Source organism: Alligator sinensis, unplaced genomic scaffold (assembly GCF_000455745.1).
Source record: "Alligator sinensis unplaced genomic scaffold, ASM45574v1 scaffold301_1, whole genome shotgun sequence".
Lineage (NCBI taxonomy): Eukaryota > Metazoa > Chordata > Crocodylia > Alligatoridae > Alligator > Alligator sinensis.
In genome coordinates this window covers 2,687,832-2,702,257 of record NW_005842035.1, presented here as the reverse complement: position 1 = coordinate 2,702,257, position 14,426 = coordinate 2,687,832, and the positions used below count along the sequence as shown (strand labels likewise).

General features: G+C 57.8%; 1 protein-coding gene across 3 annotated transcripts in view; it reads right to left on the bottom strand.

Moving 5' to 3' along the window:
- Positions 1–14,426, bottom strand: part of DIS3L2 (DIS3 like 3'-5' exoribonuclease 2) — a 236,453-nt gene that overhangs the window by 5,915 nt on the left and 216,112 nt on the right. For all 3 annotated transcript variants that reach the window (XM_025202717.1, XM_006022439.2, XM_014519372.2), the window contains 2 exons: positions 9,016–9,199; positions 7,033–7,119 (listed from right to left, as the gene is read on the bottom strand). In XM_025202717.1, coding sequence (XP_025058502.1) covers positions 7,033–7,119; positions 9,016–9,199 — 271 coding nt within the window. The remainder of the gene's footprint in view (positions 1–7,032; positions 7,120–9,015; positions 9,200–14,426) is intronic.

Sequence of the window (14,426 nt, the reverse complement as noted above, 5' to 3'; positions counted from 1 at the left end):
CTTTCCCTGCTGCTACCAGTATGGTTGTTCTCTGCCACAGCCCAGCTGCCTGCTCCCCACCCTGGCGCTAAACCCCTAAGCCCGCTCTGCCCGGCAAGGAAAAGCCTGACCCCGGACCTGGGGGCAGGATCCTACGGCTTGCTTCTCTTTTGCTTGGAGGACTCCCAGTGGGGCCATGTGGGGCCTCGCACTCAGACACTTGAAATGGGTCCAAGTCTTTGCAGGGGGAAGAGAACCAGCCTATTGCCCTGGGGCCAAGCTGCCAGCGTGGCACTGGCGGAGCTGTGGTGACACCCCACGCCCTGTCCGTGCCAGCAGGCTGGCTGTGGCACACGCACCCACTTCTCGACTGTGGATCCCCCACAGATGCCGAGCAGGTGGCTGACTTGGGCTGAAAGAAGGCACGAGCGGCAGGACGGTGACGGCGCCCCCAGCACGCTGATGTAAACGGGTGATGAGGATGCCATGGGGGTCGAATGAGGCAGGGACGGGGCAGTCAGCATGCAAACCAGGCACACAAAACATCCAGGCAGGGGGGAATAATCCTTCCTGCACCCCAGGAAATGGGAGAGATGCAGCCACCAACAAGATGATTCAAAATGACCCCCCCGCCACCCTGTTTGTGCACATCGCGCATCGCTCGGCCCCTCGTCTGCACCAGGCCTCCAAAGGCAAGCTTGCCTCAGAGGGCCTGGGCTCGTACCGCCTTCACCGGAGCGCTTTGTGCTGTATTAACCAAGTCCCTGGACGTGACCAACCAGCCAGGCAAAGGCTGCTTCCACGCCCGTGCCTGATGGCAGAGGAAGGCCTTCAGGGAACAGATCAGCATTAGGGTCCCACAACCGGTAGGGGCTGCCGTGATGGATTTCCAGATGCACCTGCACATCACAGGCTTGTGAAGGCTGCTCTCTTGCCAGGGGATTTTCGCTATGGCTATGTTGCCAGAGGCCAGGCACCACAGCTTTCTCCTTTCCTCCGGGAGATGGACAGCAGAACGCCATCCTCCTTCCTGCCGCAGCACGGCCATGGGGATTAATTGGTATTGTGAGCTGGGAATGGGCTCCGCTTGGCAGTATCCATGCAGCTGCAAGGGCAGGGCTGTTATAAATCACCCCCAGCTTGATAAGCGGTTTCTGGCAGTGGCCGTGCTGGTGGCCCGATGCCCCGGCACCAGCTCCGCTTGGACGGTGCCTGCCCTGTGCAGCACTTCAACACTGAATGAACCCCAGAGGGGAACAAAGAGATGGTGCCATGAGTGTGAGCCTCTGCGAGGCCCCTTGCTCAGCTCCAGGCCCATCAGGATATGGCCTTGCTCTGTGGTTCCTGGCCTGAAGGACTCTGAACACCTACTCCGAGGAACTGGCCAGCAAACACAACCCACAGACTCCAGGAATCCCGGCCCTGGGGGAGGAGGAGAGGTGCATGCAGGGTGCCCAGCGCCCTGGCAGGGGTGGACTTTGAACCTAGCACTGGAAGGCAGCAGCCCGCAATGCCACAGGGCAGAGGTAGCACAGCCAGCGGCAGCTCGGGCTTCCCTGCCAAAGCCCTTTGGCATTCACTTGGTGGGAGCATTTCTGGGGGTGGGATGGGCTCAGCCTTCCCGGTAAGTTCAGTCCTTGGACACTGCCGTTGCCAACTCGAGGCCTACGCACCCACACAGCTGTCAGGTGGCAACAACGCTCGGTCTCCACCTAATGTGAAGGGCCCTGCAGCCCCTCACCCTGCTGCGGAGCCAGCACGTGATGGGCAGAGCCCACGGCACAGCAGGCTGAGCGCAGCAATGACGCCCTCATGCTGACCAGCCCCTGGGTCACGCTGGTGGGTTGGCAGCGCTACCCAGGTGAATGCCATTGTCTACCTGCATGCCCCTTGCCCATGCTGGAGGTTGATGAGGCCTCAAGCTGCATCCCGCAGGGGCGCTAGTGGCCTCTGTCCGCTCCCTTTGCAGTCAGCAGCCTGTTCAAACCTGCACCAGGACTCGACAGGCCAGAAGGCCTCTTAGGCAGCGTCCACATGGGACATGCGCAGAGCGGCGGGTCTCAGGAGGGCTCCCAGGAGAATCAGGGCCTGGGAAGCTGAGGCTTGGTGCTTCAAAACTGGTGCAGGGGCAATTGCTGGGTGTCGTGAGCAGAGCCCAGCGCTGACCTGCTGGAGCGCGGCTGAGTCAGCAGGTGAGCGGCAGCTGCCCCGCAGTTCCCAGCTGCCCTCGCAACGGGAATCTCGCTCAGCCGTGCCCATTATGACACACGCTCCTGCTTTTATGTTCATGTCTGTGAAATGCCGGCCCTTGGGGCGGAGAAGCGAGGCAGGCAGAGACTGTGAAGAAGGTGGTTGGAGCAGGGAGGCTGTGGCAGGGTCATGGTGGCTGAATGAACCTGTTTAAGAGCAATGGGGAGAGATGCAACAGCAGGAGTTGCCTGCTCCGGTTACCGAGCTGCTCTGGGAACTGTGGTTCAGGCAGCTGCCTCCACCAGCTCCCCTTCCCAGCATCCGTGCCAGCTCTCATGGAGCCGTGCTGCACTGCTCCGGGCAAGTCAACAGAGCGGGTTAAAAAAAAGCAGCGTGGCCCTTGCCTTTTTATGAGACCCACAAGCTGGGAGAAGAGCTCTGGTGGCTGCCAACTTCCACGACCCGGGGCTCAATTCCTTCTGATGCACTAGACAAGAGTCTCTTCCGCTTGCTTAACTCTCCTGGGCCGCGCGGAAGATGCACGCTGTTCCCGGGGCGGGGTGCGCGGGCCTGGCGTGGGCATAGGGTGGTGCATGCTGGCTCTGAGCCTGCCCAGGCTCAGTGGAGGGAGGGATCCTCAGCCCAATTGCAGCTTGGGGATTTCCCAGCCTGCCCCTGGAGCTGCAAGGGAGTGGGGGAAGCAGGTTGCAAATGCTTTCTCCACCCCCCCACAAAAGGGCTGCGTGGGCCAGGGGGACCCTCAGCAAAGCCGCGACATGGGCAGCTGGTTCCTCCAAGGCCCCGCGATGCAGCGAGGGCAGCTTCAAGCTGCAACCCTCAGCCGGTTCAGAGCGACAGCGGCCTGGCAGCAAGCAGATGTTTCCTCATTAGCAGACTCCGGTGACAAGCGCTCTCAAAAACGCGGGCCCCGACCGCTCCACTCCCCAGAAGAACCGCAAGGAGTTGAAAAATAAATGAGCCGTGGCCAACCGGGGGCTGCTTTGCTCTTGAGGACAGATTGAATCCCTGAGTGACTGAGCCCCTGAAAAATGGAGCGTCACTGCTCCTGCATCTGTCACGCGGCGGCTGGCGGTGGGATCCGGGCGCCCCTGCTGACACACGGCACGAGCTGTGTCCTGACTCCCGCCTCACCCGAGAGATTTTCATCTTGACCAATGGGGCTCAGACTGTGCGAGGCCTGGCATGGCTGTGGTTTAATTAACAACCAAATTACCAGTGGCCTCATCCCCAGATGACGGACCTCGGCACGGACAGCTGCGAAGCACAACTTGAGGCAGGTTGGTCCCGAGTGCCTGGCACTAACGGGGCTGCTCGCCGTAAATCAGTGACAGCCCCTGCCCCCACTGCCAATGCAGGTCCCGTGGCCTGTACGTGGCTTTGTTCAGCAGCTGCCGGAAGAGATGCTGCTGGCACGGGAAGAACCAACTTTCTGCCATGCAACCCGTGCTTCCCTCCTTGCATTGGGAGGACAGAGGATGGCGAGGACGGGGGATGCTGGCTGCAGCAGCAGGTGGGAGAGGGTGGAGGCCTCCCCTGGGCCGAAGCCTCCAATCTGCTGGAGCTGTTCTGAGACTGGAGACGGGGACAGGTCCCCGTGTGCGGGAGGTTTTTTCACTGCCTGGTGGCTCATGCCGCCCTCTGGGGTAGGAAGCCAGAATCCAGCTATGCCTGCCCACTGGGGCAAACTACTGAGGGAACGGGGTGGAAGTTAGCACAGCTCCCCAGCAGCTTGCATGGACAGCAAGGACAGGAGAAGGGACCTGCAACAAGCTCCCTGATGCACATCAGCCTGCTGCGAATGGAGCTTGGCTGCGGTGGTGAAATGACCCCTTCTCTACCTTTGCCTGCTCCTGTGATACCCACTGAGCTTTTGGTTGGAGAGAAAAAGGCTGTTTCAGGCTTGGCCATGATGTCAATAGCTGCATGTACGTGTCAGAGGGGCTGGGAGTACAGCAGGGGCACCCCTGAACTTCAACCCCTCTTTATGCTCACAAGAACCCTTTGCAATGCGTCAGCGTGAACCCTAGTCCAGGAGGCACAGGCTTCCCATGGGAAAGCAGGGCTGGCGGTGCCTTCGCTGCCATTTACTGAGCTAGGAACTGGCAGGGCCCCAAGCTCATTTCCAGAGGCGGGTGGTGACACGGGCGTAGGTGGGAGCATCTGTTCCCAGGGAGAACCCAGAGAAGGAGAAGCTCCAGTGGATGCAGACATTGTTCATCCAGACGCCTGGCAGCAGATCCACCTCCAGCCTAGCCAGGACCCTTGTGGCCTGTCATCCTCACAGCTGATCCCTGCTGGTGGGGCCTTGGCACAACCATACTGAGTTAAAGGATGGCTCTGCTGACAGCCCACCCTGGTAAGTCCTCTCGGATGCTGGACTCTAGATGGCTCCTGGGCTCTCTCTGGCTCACACAGCAGCACTGAGAGCAAACATTGCGGAGTGCGAGCACCACGGCATCTAGCAATGTTGCAAGCCAGGACAGTTTCTTGCCCAGAGTCATGGGACTCAGCTGTGCTGAAAGTCCGGTCATGTTTGTGTTTACCTGTTACATCTGCAAGGTGCCCCCAAATATGTGCTGAGAGCAGATCCAAATATGTGCTGAGAGCAGATCCAAATATGTGCTGAGAGCAGATGTGCTGAAGAGAGTCTAGCATCCAGCTGAAATCACGGGCACGCTGAGTGCAAGAGCACTTTTCCACATGCAACCTCACTTGGATCTCCTGGCACCTGTGGGTATCGAGGCTCTTTTCTTCCCTGGTCTTTCCAGATGGAAGAGCTGGCGTGAAGCACAATGACCACACTCTGAACTGTCACATCAGACCAGGGGACATGCTGACAGGGTGGGGGGCCGGAGAATGGACCTGGGCCTTTTCTTGGCAACCACAATCCTAAATCCTGACTCCTTTTCTGCACGGTACTGGAAGGTGTTTACAGCAGACCCTGGCCCCTGCCCTGACAACAGCCTGCAGGGCCCAACCGGACTGCTGCAAGGCAGAACCTCTGACCACTGCTTTGCCCGCCTCTCCTTTGCAACCACTGGGCTTGCCCTGTATGCATTACCACTGCCACAGGGGAAAGATGGCCACGTTCCCATTACGGGATGGCAGCAAAAAGCAGCTGGAAAGCAAATCAACCCTCAAATACACCCACTCAGCTCAGGTGGTCTTTGGAATGGCCCTTCTATCCCTGCCCCCTCAAGGCATGCAGGTCTCTGACAGGGCTGCTTTGGTGGTCCTAATTCTCCTGGGTGTCTCAGTGAGGAACTACTGGATCAGCATTTCCCCTGACAGCAGGCAGGTCCTTCGTGGTCAGCTGCTGCAAATGCACGTGGCAGGCGAGTCATCCTGGGGTCCTGGGAGGGGAGGAGCACAGGGAGAGGGGCTCAGAGCACCCTCCCATCTCCTGGTCCAGCAGGCCACCACTACCCCACAGCATGGCTTATGGCACAAGCCCTTGGGTCAGATGAATCTTCCCAGTCCATTCTGGGCTGTGCCCACAGGGCCGGTCTCCTCCTGCCTGACCACCTGATACCACAGGAGTCGGGTTGACTTATCCTGGGGAGATGATGTGGGTGCCACTGCGCACCCAAACCACCATCCTGGGGCAGATCACGTTACACGGGATCCTGCTGTGAGGCTGCACTTGACAGTAACAGGGAAGGAGGTCACTTGCTTCTTGGATAAGGAGAGACCATGACAAGGCCAAGCCAGACAAAGGATCATTACCTAGACATGTGACATGCACCCTGAGCCAGGGAGGGGGGAAACTTAGCAGCATTTAACTGTACGAATGAGTAGAACACGTGTGCGTGCAATTACCAACCGACGTGTGCTCAACACCATCTGAGCTTCCTCAGCTCCATTTGCAAACAAGCCTTATGTGCCACTAAAGTGCAGCAGGACTTCAGGCAATGGCTAATGAGTGAACGGAGCAAACTGGCTAATTAGAAGGGCACCCGTCAAACACATGATGTCAGGGAGATGATTCATCTCTGCAGCAAGGAGCAGCCAGCAGGACGGAGGCCATTGCAGGTACGTTCCCCCAGCTCCCCTGGGGCCGCAGCCTCCAAGACGCACAAGACCAGCAGCAAGGCGCAGTGGTGCAACAAACTTCCATCATGCCACATGCCTCAAAGGGAAGGAAGGATCGAGACAGACCCTCCCTAGAGGCAAGAGGGTCTCTGTGGGCCAGAAAGACCTGGGCCGCTCTGATCAATGTGACTGCTGGGGTTGGATGTAGAACCCTGTTTACTTCTGGGCATCTCATGGTGGACCCAACCGCCCTCATAGAGCTGGACCCAGATTCGGTTCCCACCAGTGCCTGGCTCCATCCCCCTGATGCCAGCCCCACGTCTGACTTGCTTGAGAAAGGAGGCTATTTTAGGATACCACAGCATGAGGTGTTATGCAAAGACTGCCAAGACCCGACCCACATCGCCCAAAGTCAATGGGAGCGGGGTCTTGCATGAACAGTTATTGCACTTGAGCAGTGAGACCAGCCCTTTGGGAACAAAGCCCTTCCAGGGGAAAGATCCCAAAGTGACCTCTCGCAGCGATAAGCCTCCTGGCTGCGTGCTCTGAGGAGCAAGTCAAAGAGGCACCTTCCCTTGCTCCCCAAGTGGTCAGCCCACAGTATAAACACCCATGGGCAGTCCTCATTGCCCAGAGCAGAGTGGACCTGCTGGTTATGGAACTTAGTCCTGGTTATGGGATTTGCCGGGGGCTGCATCTGTCTACCTACCCCCGAGATGGGTCAGGAGAGGGGCAGTCCAGGCAGTGAACACAGTAGGCAGGGAAGTGCCTGAAACCATCCTAAGTGTTTCACGCCCACGCTGCTCTTACCTGCATCGGCCTGGAGAACATGTTGGTCAGCACCGCCTTCCGGGCTTCTGAGTATTTGTCAGCACCAAACGTTTCATTCAAGCTTTTCTGGGAGGAGAGAAGGGGGTGGAAAAAACCAGGTGAGAGCTGGAAACTCTTGCAGGGGTGAGAGTGGGTACAACCGAAAACTCTTCTACCTGCTGCTGTCAAATTGCCAGAGGGATCCCAGAACAGGTTGGCACTTTAATACAAATCCTCTCTCCGCTAGCTGCAACGGCTGAGATGCATGCAGCTAAAATGCTTCTCTCAATCCCTGTTCTCCTCTGCGAGCACAGCCGGGCTGGCCACAGCAGGGCTCCTCATGGTCCCTGACAGCTGGACTGGGCCCAGTAGGATGACACTGGCTGAGATGCCCCACGCTGCCCACACGCTGTTCTGCATATCGCTCCCGAGGGCAGGCCACATGAAGCACAGCGACACGAGGAGATGTCTCTGGAGTGCAGGGGACCGCTATACTTTCCTCCTCTCCTTCCCTCAGCCTGCAGATCGAAGGCCAGGGCCCTTGTGACTTAGAAACAAAGGACTGGAAGGGACCGGCGTAAAGCAGGATGTTCCTACATGACCCCAGACAGCTGCCTGTTCAGCCTCTGAACTTGTTCAGTCAGGCAGATGTCCCTGAATGGACCAGCTGGCTTTCAGAGCAGACACCTGAGGGATGCGTCGGTCTGAAGGGGTTGCTATGTGGGGCTAGCAGCAAGCAGCACTTCCTTGGTGAGAGAGGCTGTAACAGTTCAAGGCTTGGCCATAACCACCAGGTCTCTCTTAGGACCCTCCTGTTCCCCCTTCCTCCAGGACTTGTCCATGTTTAACCTTCTGCCCAGGCCTTTGCTTTGGGTGGGACAATCCCAGATTTAATAAGACATGCTAACAGCAGCATTAATACACTGGGCTCCGAGAGTCCTTTGCCTTACACACAGCCCCAGTCCCAAAGGGGGAGTCATATACTGCCTGCTTCCTGGGGGACTGGTCTGCCCCCTGTTACAGGGCATCTGGGCACTTTGCTTCCTTCAGTGCATTTGCCGGGACAAGCCCCTCACTGAAGCACAGCAGTAAGTGACTTGCCCAAGCCCACACAGGCAGTCGGTGACGGAGCTGGGGCACCAGCACCAATCATCTCTTGCACTGAGGAGCAGATCTGCTAGGTGGGCAGTGCTCCTGGGGACGTGGCAGGAAGGAGCTGAGCTTCCCCTTTCTCCCGGGTTCTGCGACTGCTCTGCCTGACGATCCTGTGCTCGTCACACCCCTCTGCTTCTGAGTCCAGCCCAGCCACTAAGCTCCCCTGTAAGCCATGCACTTCACCCCAGCTCTCTGCTGGACTGCCCGTCCTTGTCTGACAGGACACGTGGGGACAAACCAGCTCCTGCCTCCACAGTTCAGCAGACAAAGAGCTGGATTCATACCTCAGCTGCTTCCCCCCTTCCTCATTCTTAGCTGCCTGCTGCCATCCCCAGGGAGGATGGCTTGAGCTAACAGCCAAGGCCTAACAGTCCAACCCACCTCTTGCTTTTAGTGCCAGAAGTCCATTGCCACGTGCTGCGGAGGAACACCCAGCTCTCTCTACAGGCGTGGGAGAAGGGAGAAGCCAACCTGCTCTGCGGGGCTGGCACTCATGAATTTAGCCAGAGCACAACCAGTCTAGCAGCTCCCATTCCCAAGCAGCCTGGTCCCAGCTTTGGCTGGCTCTGGGCACAGCACATTCCCTGCCTCGGTGCTGCATTGCGGTCCGGCATGTTGCAGGAGGCCAGGCATAAGGCACAGAGGATGGGGAGCAGGTAACCATGTGTGACAAGACTGCAGCCAGGCCATGTTGAGAGCTGAGGGAGCAAATTTGCTCCCCGAAGCACCGACCCCCTTCCCTTGGGCCCCCGGCTCACGTGCAAAGCACCAGGAGAGCAAACTTGCTCCCCGAGGCACCGACCCCCTTCCCTTGGGCCCCCGGCTCACGTGCAAAGCCCCAGCGCTGCTGAAGTCGATGCCCAGCCCCATCTGGTCACAGAACTCCATGAGGTCGTTCAGCATCTTGGTCTGGGGTGGCGGGTGGCGGCGCAGCAAGGCCTGGGCAGGGAAGGAGCGGTAGATCTGATGGGCCACCGCCATGTTGGCCAGAAGCATGAACTCCTCCACCAGCCTGCAGCAAGACAAGACAAGACACCAGGCGAATCAGCACGGATTGGCCACAGGAAGGAGTTTGGGTGCTTGGCTTTCAAACAAAGAGCGGTGATTAGCTGCTGTTACAGGGGGAGATGAGGCCTAGGATGGCAGCAAGGTCCCCCAAAGTCCTCTCTCTGACCAAGGTTCCCCTGGGACAGGTGCCGACAGGCAGAAGCCAGCAACATGCTGACAGCCCCAATGACAGTAAAATCATTCTGCTTCAGGTCCTTTTATCTCTTGAATTGCTTGACAAGAAAAACAGGTGTAAGAGGAAAGATAGCACAGAAGACAAACATGGAGAGCTGTCGCCTGGAGCCAGAGAAAACAGTGTGCCCCCACCCCTCCTCTTAGCGTCGCCCGCCCAGGGAGCGACCTGTGTGGTCAAGGCCAGCTCTGGGATACACCAGGGCCAACAGCAGAACTGGAAAGGGACGGACGGGAAAGAAAGCGCAGCGGCTTTTCTAGCTGTAGGGCCAATTGTCCAATAAAGGCAACACCGGCACCATCTGCGGCTTCTTGCCCTCGCTGCAGAGAGCCCTGGAGACTCGTCCGAGCTAGTGAGAACTCTTCTTGCATGCCACTAAAAACACAGGCTGCGGATGGGAGCCTTGTGAGCCGCATGCAGCAAAAGAAGGCAAACCACAGCCTCCGAGGCCCTCCTATGGGTGCTGGAGGGCTAGGCTGCCAGCTGGGAGACTGTATCACTGGAGACGGGTTTAACGGGGCTTAGACAGAGAGATGCATTTGAATGAGATGCACATCGCTTGCTCCAGGGATTCCCAGCCGCTCTCGAGCAGCGAGAACCGCCGAAAGAGATAACGGAGCCGTAATAGCCACTGTGCGCTCCCAGCACTGTGGGATTGTTGCTGCCCAGCACTGCTCGTGTGAGCCAAGCGGCTGCACCACAGCTGCTGAAGGAGGTCTCCAGAGCTGGACCCCAAGAGCTTTTACGGCTGCTTTGTGGGAGCAGGGCGGTACCCCGCTGTGCTCTCTCACTGCAGGGAGAGCCGTGGAAGCTGGGAAGCTGCTGCCTGCACTGCTGAAGCAACTGCCTGCTGTGTGCACTGCAGTACAGTGGCTATGTCCCAGCCCCATCGCATGGTCTGCCATACGAGCAAAGTGCCCAGAAGGGAGAGGAGATGATTGAAGACAAAGCCCAGGGGAGGAACAAGTCTGTGGCAGTTGCAATCAGCAATGAAAATGGGGGCCTTCCATGGAAAAGCACCCCACCAGGCACACAGATATCACCTCTCCTTAGGGCTGGAGGAGCTTGTTATTTTCTGCAGGCTTCATGACCTTGCCTTCCAAGCCCCTGACGCCCTCCCTGCAGCTCCAGGTCCAAGAGAGGCGCAGATAACATGGGATGAGAGAAGAGACCCAGTCTGTTACCAATCAAAAGCACTATAAACACCAGATGCTGCTACTGGGCCCACGGAGATTGCACTTTTTTGATAACCCTCCCACATCAAGTGTACAGAACTAAGGCTAGGAACAGACACCGCTGTGTCCCGGGGCCAGCTGTGCCTGTATTTGTCCTTGGACAGACATGTCCCATCAGGATTTAGCAAGTGGCTGAAGGCACTGCCACATTTCTGCCACTGATTCAATGATGCAAACCCAGGACAACCACACAGATGCCACTTCGCGATGTTGCCGGACAAACCATTCATGCTTCTTATCCCGTGCACCCCTGTAAGGCTTGTCCTGGGACAACAGACGTAGCTGTCTCGATGACTGTACTTTATCTTGGGATAAAATGGTGCAAATGCAATATCTGTTGTAGCCTAGGTAAGTATTGGCAGGTCCCCCCTCCTCCCCGAACAGGAGCTGGGTGCACTTGGGATGTCTCAAAGAGGAACACCGTGAATCCAACCGAGCTACAGCTGTTCTGGTGGAGTTCGACCAGTAGATGGCAACGTCGGTCCCCGTATGGCAGCTGGTACCCGGCCACCAACTGATGGAGGCAGAAGAGACCTGCGGCATCCAGCAGGTAACTGCCTGGGGTGCAAGAGTTTCTAACGGGCCGGAGCGGGTTCAACCAGCACTGCTTTCTTTTGGGTGCCCAGCCCGAGAGAGCTAAAACCACCCGCTCACACCTCCCAGTCTTGTTTTTAGCAGGTCACTGGAGAAGCAGGGATGCATTCATGGGAGCCTGGTACCCACACAGGGTGAGGAGCTGACCTCCCAGCCTGCGCCTCGCCAGCGAGCTCCGGTAACCAGTGCCAGCGGAGAAGGCTGTTGCTACCCCTAACACGATTAAATGAAACATCCTGGCAGACAGGCAAGGGCTTTGCTCTGCTTTTGGGCATGTGACACTTTGCAAAGCCAAGGGAGAGATTTATGGTCCTAGCTAGAGCCCAGCTGATGGGGGCAGCTGTCCCTGCGGGACTGGTCTGTGGTGTTATGCCAACAGCTAGGAGCCCTCAGCTCCCAAATCCTGGCTGTCTGCTGAACATGACCGGTATCAAGTCTCCATCGCAGCAAGGTGCAAAATCTTCCTAAAGCCAAGGCAGTTAACACGCCCAAGAAGGAAATTCCTTCCTAATCCCGGGCGCTCAGCAGGTGCCCTCTGTCCAGAAGCACGAGGGGTTACGGCTTTTGTAATGCTTCATCCGAACCAGAGCGTGCTCAGATTAAACTGTTGCTGCTTACCGAGAGCGTCTAATCCTTCTCTCTCTGTCTCTGCGGTGTCTCGGGCTGTGAATTCCCCAGAGTCGCAGGGCGTTGTGTGAAAAGTGCTTTGATCTGTTAATGTTTTACCTTTCCATTTCACTGGGGGTTACCACGCTCGTGCCACGAAAGCTATGCTGGAAGCACGTGACCGATGGCTCCCAGCATTTTGTCACCGTAGACACCTCTATCATCTGCATCCCTTCTGACGGCCCTTTGAAGTACAAAGAGCATCCTGTGCGGCCTCGTCTCCCTGCACACGCACTTCGATCCTGGCTTGCAAAGCTGCATGCCGGGGAGCCCTCTGACAGCACCGCAGTCCAGACCTGCTACTCGAGTCCCAGGCGGCTCAAGGAGTGATGCTAAAAAACCAACTGGCTTGGCAATGCGGGTGGAGGGAGTCAAGGTGACGCTGGCTAAGAGCCTGCATCTGTGGCATGGCAAGAGCCAAGCACAGCCTGCTTGAGGCTGGTATCGAAAACTCCTGGGCGGAAGGCTTTGGATGAGAAGCTAATTAAAGCAAAGCCTCTGATGAGGGTGTCCCTCTCAGTCACTCCATCCGTCTCCTGCTGGGAAGGTGAAACCAAATGGGGGAGAATAATCCAGGGGTTGAAAGCTGAGACCTAGACAAAGCTCCTCCATCAGCTCCTCCACTGCTTCCTCCTCTCCTCTGAACAACTGCTTGCACACCAGCGGCCCAAGACTCACAAGTGACCCCGTGACAGACCTGCACGCTCGTACGCAGCAAGGAACAAGGCCGTGTAGGGCGACGTCTTACTTCCGTGCTGCCAGAGGGGTGCTAGCGAGGACAGATTAACATGTAATGAGAAATACCCTGACTAGATCTGACCCCAGTGTTCACTGGACCCCAGCGCTCTTTCCTGCCCAGGGCAGGGGGTCAGATTCGATGATCTACTGGGGTCTCTTCCAACCCTAAAAAAAAAAAAAAAAAATCTATGAAATCGTTGAAAGCGGGACCCCTCCTGCCCCTGGCTTGGGAGAGATGTCGCAGTCACTGGAAGCACGGGGCTGCCGGAGTGCTCCATTGCCAAGCTCGCCAGTCACCTCCATCATAACTTATTCTTTAGGGCCACAATTTTGTCTCGACTTTGCAACCAGGAGATGCTCCTTGGGTTTTATTGGGGTTGCTGTTCTTAGTTTCAGCAAAACAGATGGGAGTCGTCTGAGCTCTGCAGGGGCAAAAGAGGCGTGAACATTCAAGGCCTTGCTTACTGGTGGTCTTGTGGTCTGGGACTCAGCCCCTGGGGACGAGCTCTGCAGGGGGATGGTGCCCGCTGCAAAAATCCCACGCAGGTAACAGGGTCTGGACACATCTGGGCTAAGACAAAGCAGCTCCTGCCACAAGTGGGAGCCCGATGGAGCTGGGGGCACGAGCTGGCCCTTCTGTTCGGTGTCAGCGAGGTCACCCGCTTGGGCAGGGAAACTGGGTCTGTGGCTCAGAACCGCTAGGGCTGGAGGAGGCCAAATCCTGCCCTGCAGGGAGGGCCGAGGACATTATTAAAAAAGCACCTGAAGTGCTTTCTTCTTCAGAGCTCGCGCAGGCCTGGGATTTTGCTGGCATGCTGTGTGGCTTCCTTGCAGGAGAAGGCACAGCTCGGGCCGTGACTTGGTCTTGTCTAGTGGGCTGTGAAGGCTGAAGCTGAGCTCGAACGAGGAGGGGCTGCAGGCACCACCAGGGCAGGCTGCTTTCTCCCCTGCCCCGGGCACGCGCCTGCCCACTGGAGAAACCCAGCCGTCGCTGGCCCCTCACCTGGCAGAGCTGCAAGCGAGGAAGCCTCAAGCGAGGCCCCAAAGCCCAGGGCACCCCTGCCTGCTCGCAGCAGGCCGTTTGCACGGCGAGCCATGCCCCAGGTTGCAGCTCCGGCTTGCAGGGCGCGCGCAGGGCTCCGAGTCAGCAAATGCTGCTTTGTGCTTCGGAAAAAAGAAATGGATCATGAGGCAGCCTGGAGCTGAAGGGCGCCTGGCAGGGCCCGGGGGCCAGCTCTGCAGCCTGGCTCCGGCGTTAATGGGAGCGGAGCACCGAAACGCTGCGAACTGTCGGCAGGTCAAACGGCAAGAGGAGGGTTTTTTTTTCTTTCCTCCCTCTTCAAACAGCCGAGCGCGGAGCTTGGCTCGGTGCGCCTGGCAGGCGGGAGCCCAAAGAAAAATATTTCATGGCTAAAAAAAATGGAGACAGAGAGACGAGTGCGTTTGAGTTTGCACTGAATGAATCCCATGTGAAATGCACTCCAGCGCCATCGCTACAGTTTCCTCTGGATCCGCTGAGCTATCCTTGGCTCCCGGCTGCCTCCAGTCCCATAAACAATTGGATCTGAACTTTTGCCCTTTTGTGCACTCATGCGCGGTTTCCATCGCCCTCCAGCGCGGGGCGGTGGGGGGCAGAGCAGGTGCTGGCCCCTCTCCCCGGAGATGCAGCCTTGCTCCCGGGGCCTGCCGAAGGATGGGGTTTCCGACCCGTTTGCTGCATCATTCGGAGCGTGCCCACGGAAGGGGAGGGGGGGGGGGGGGGGGCG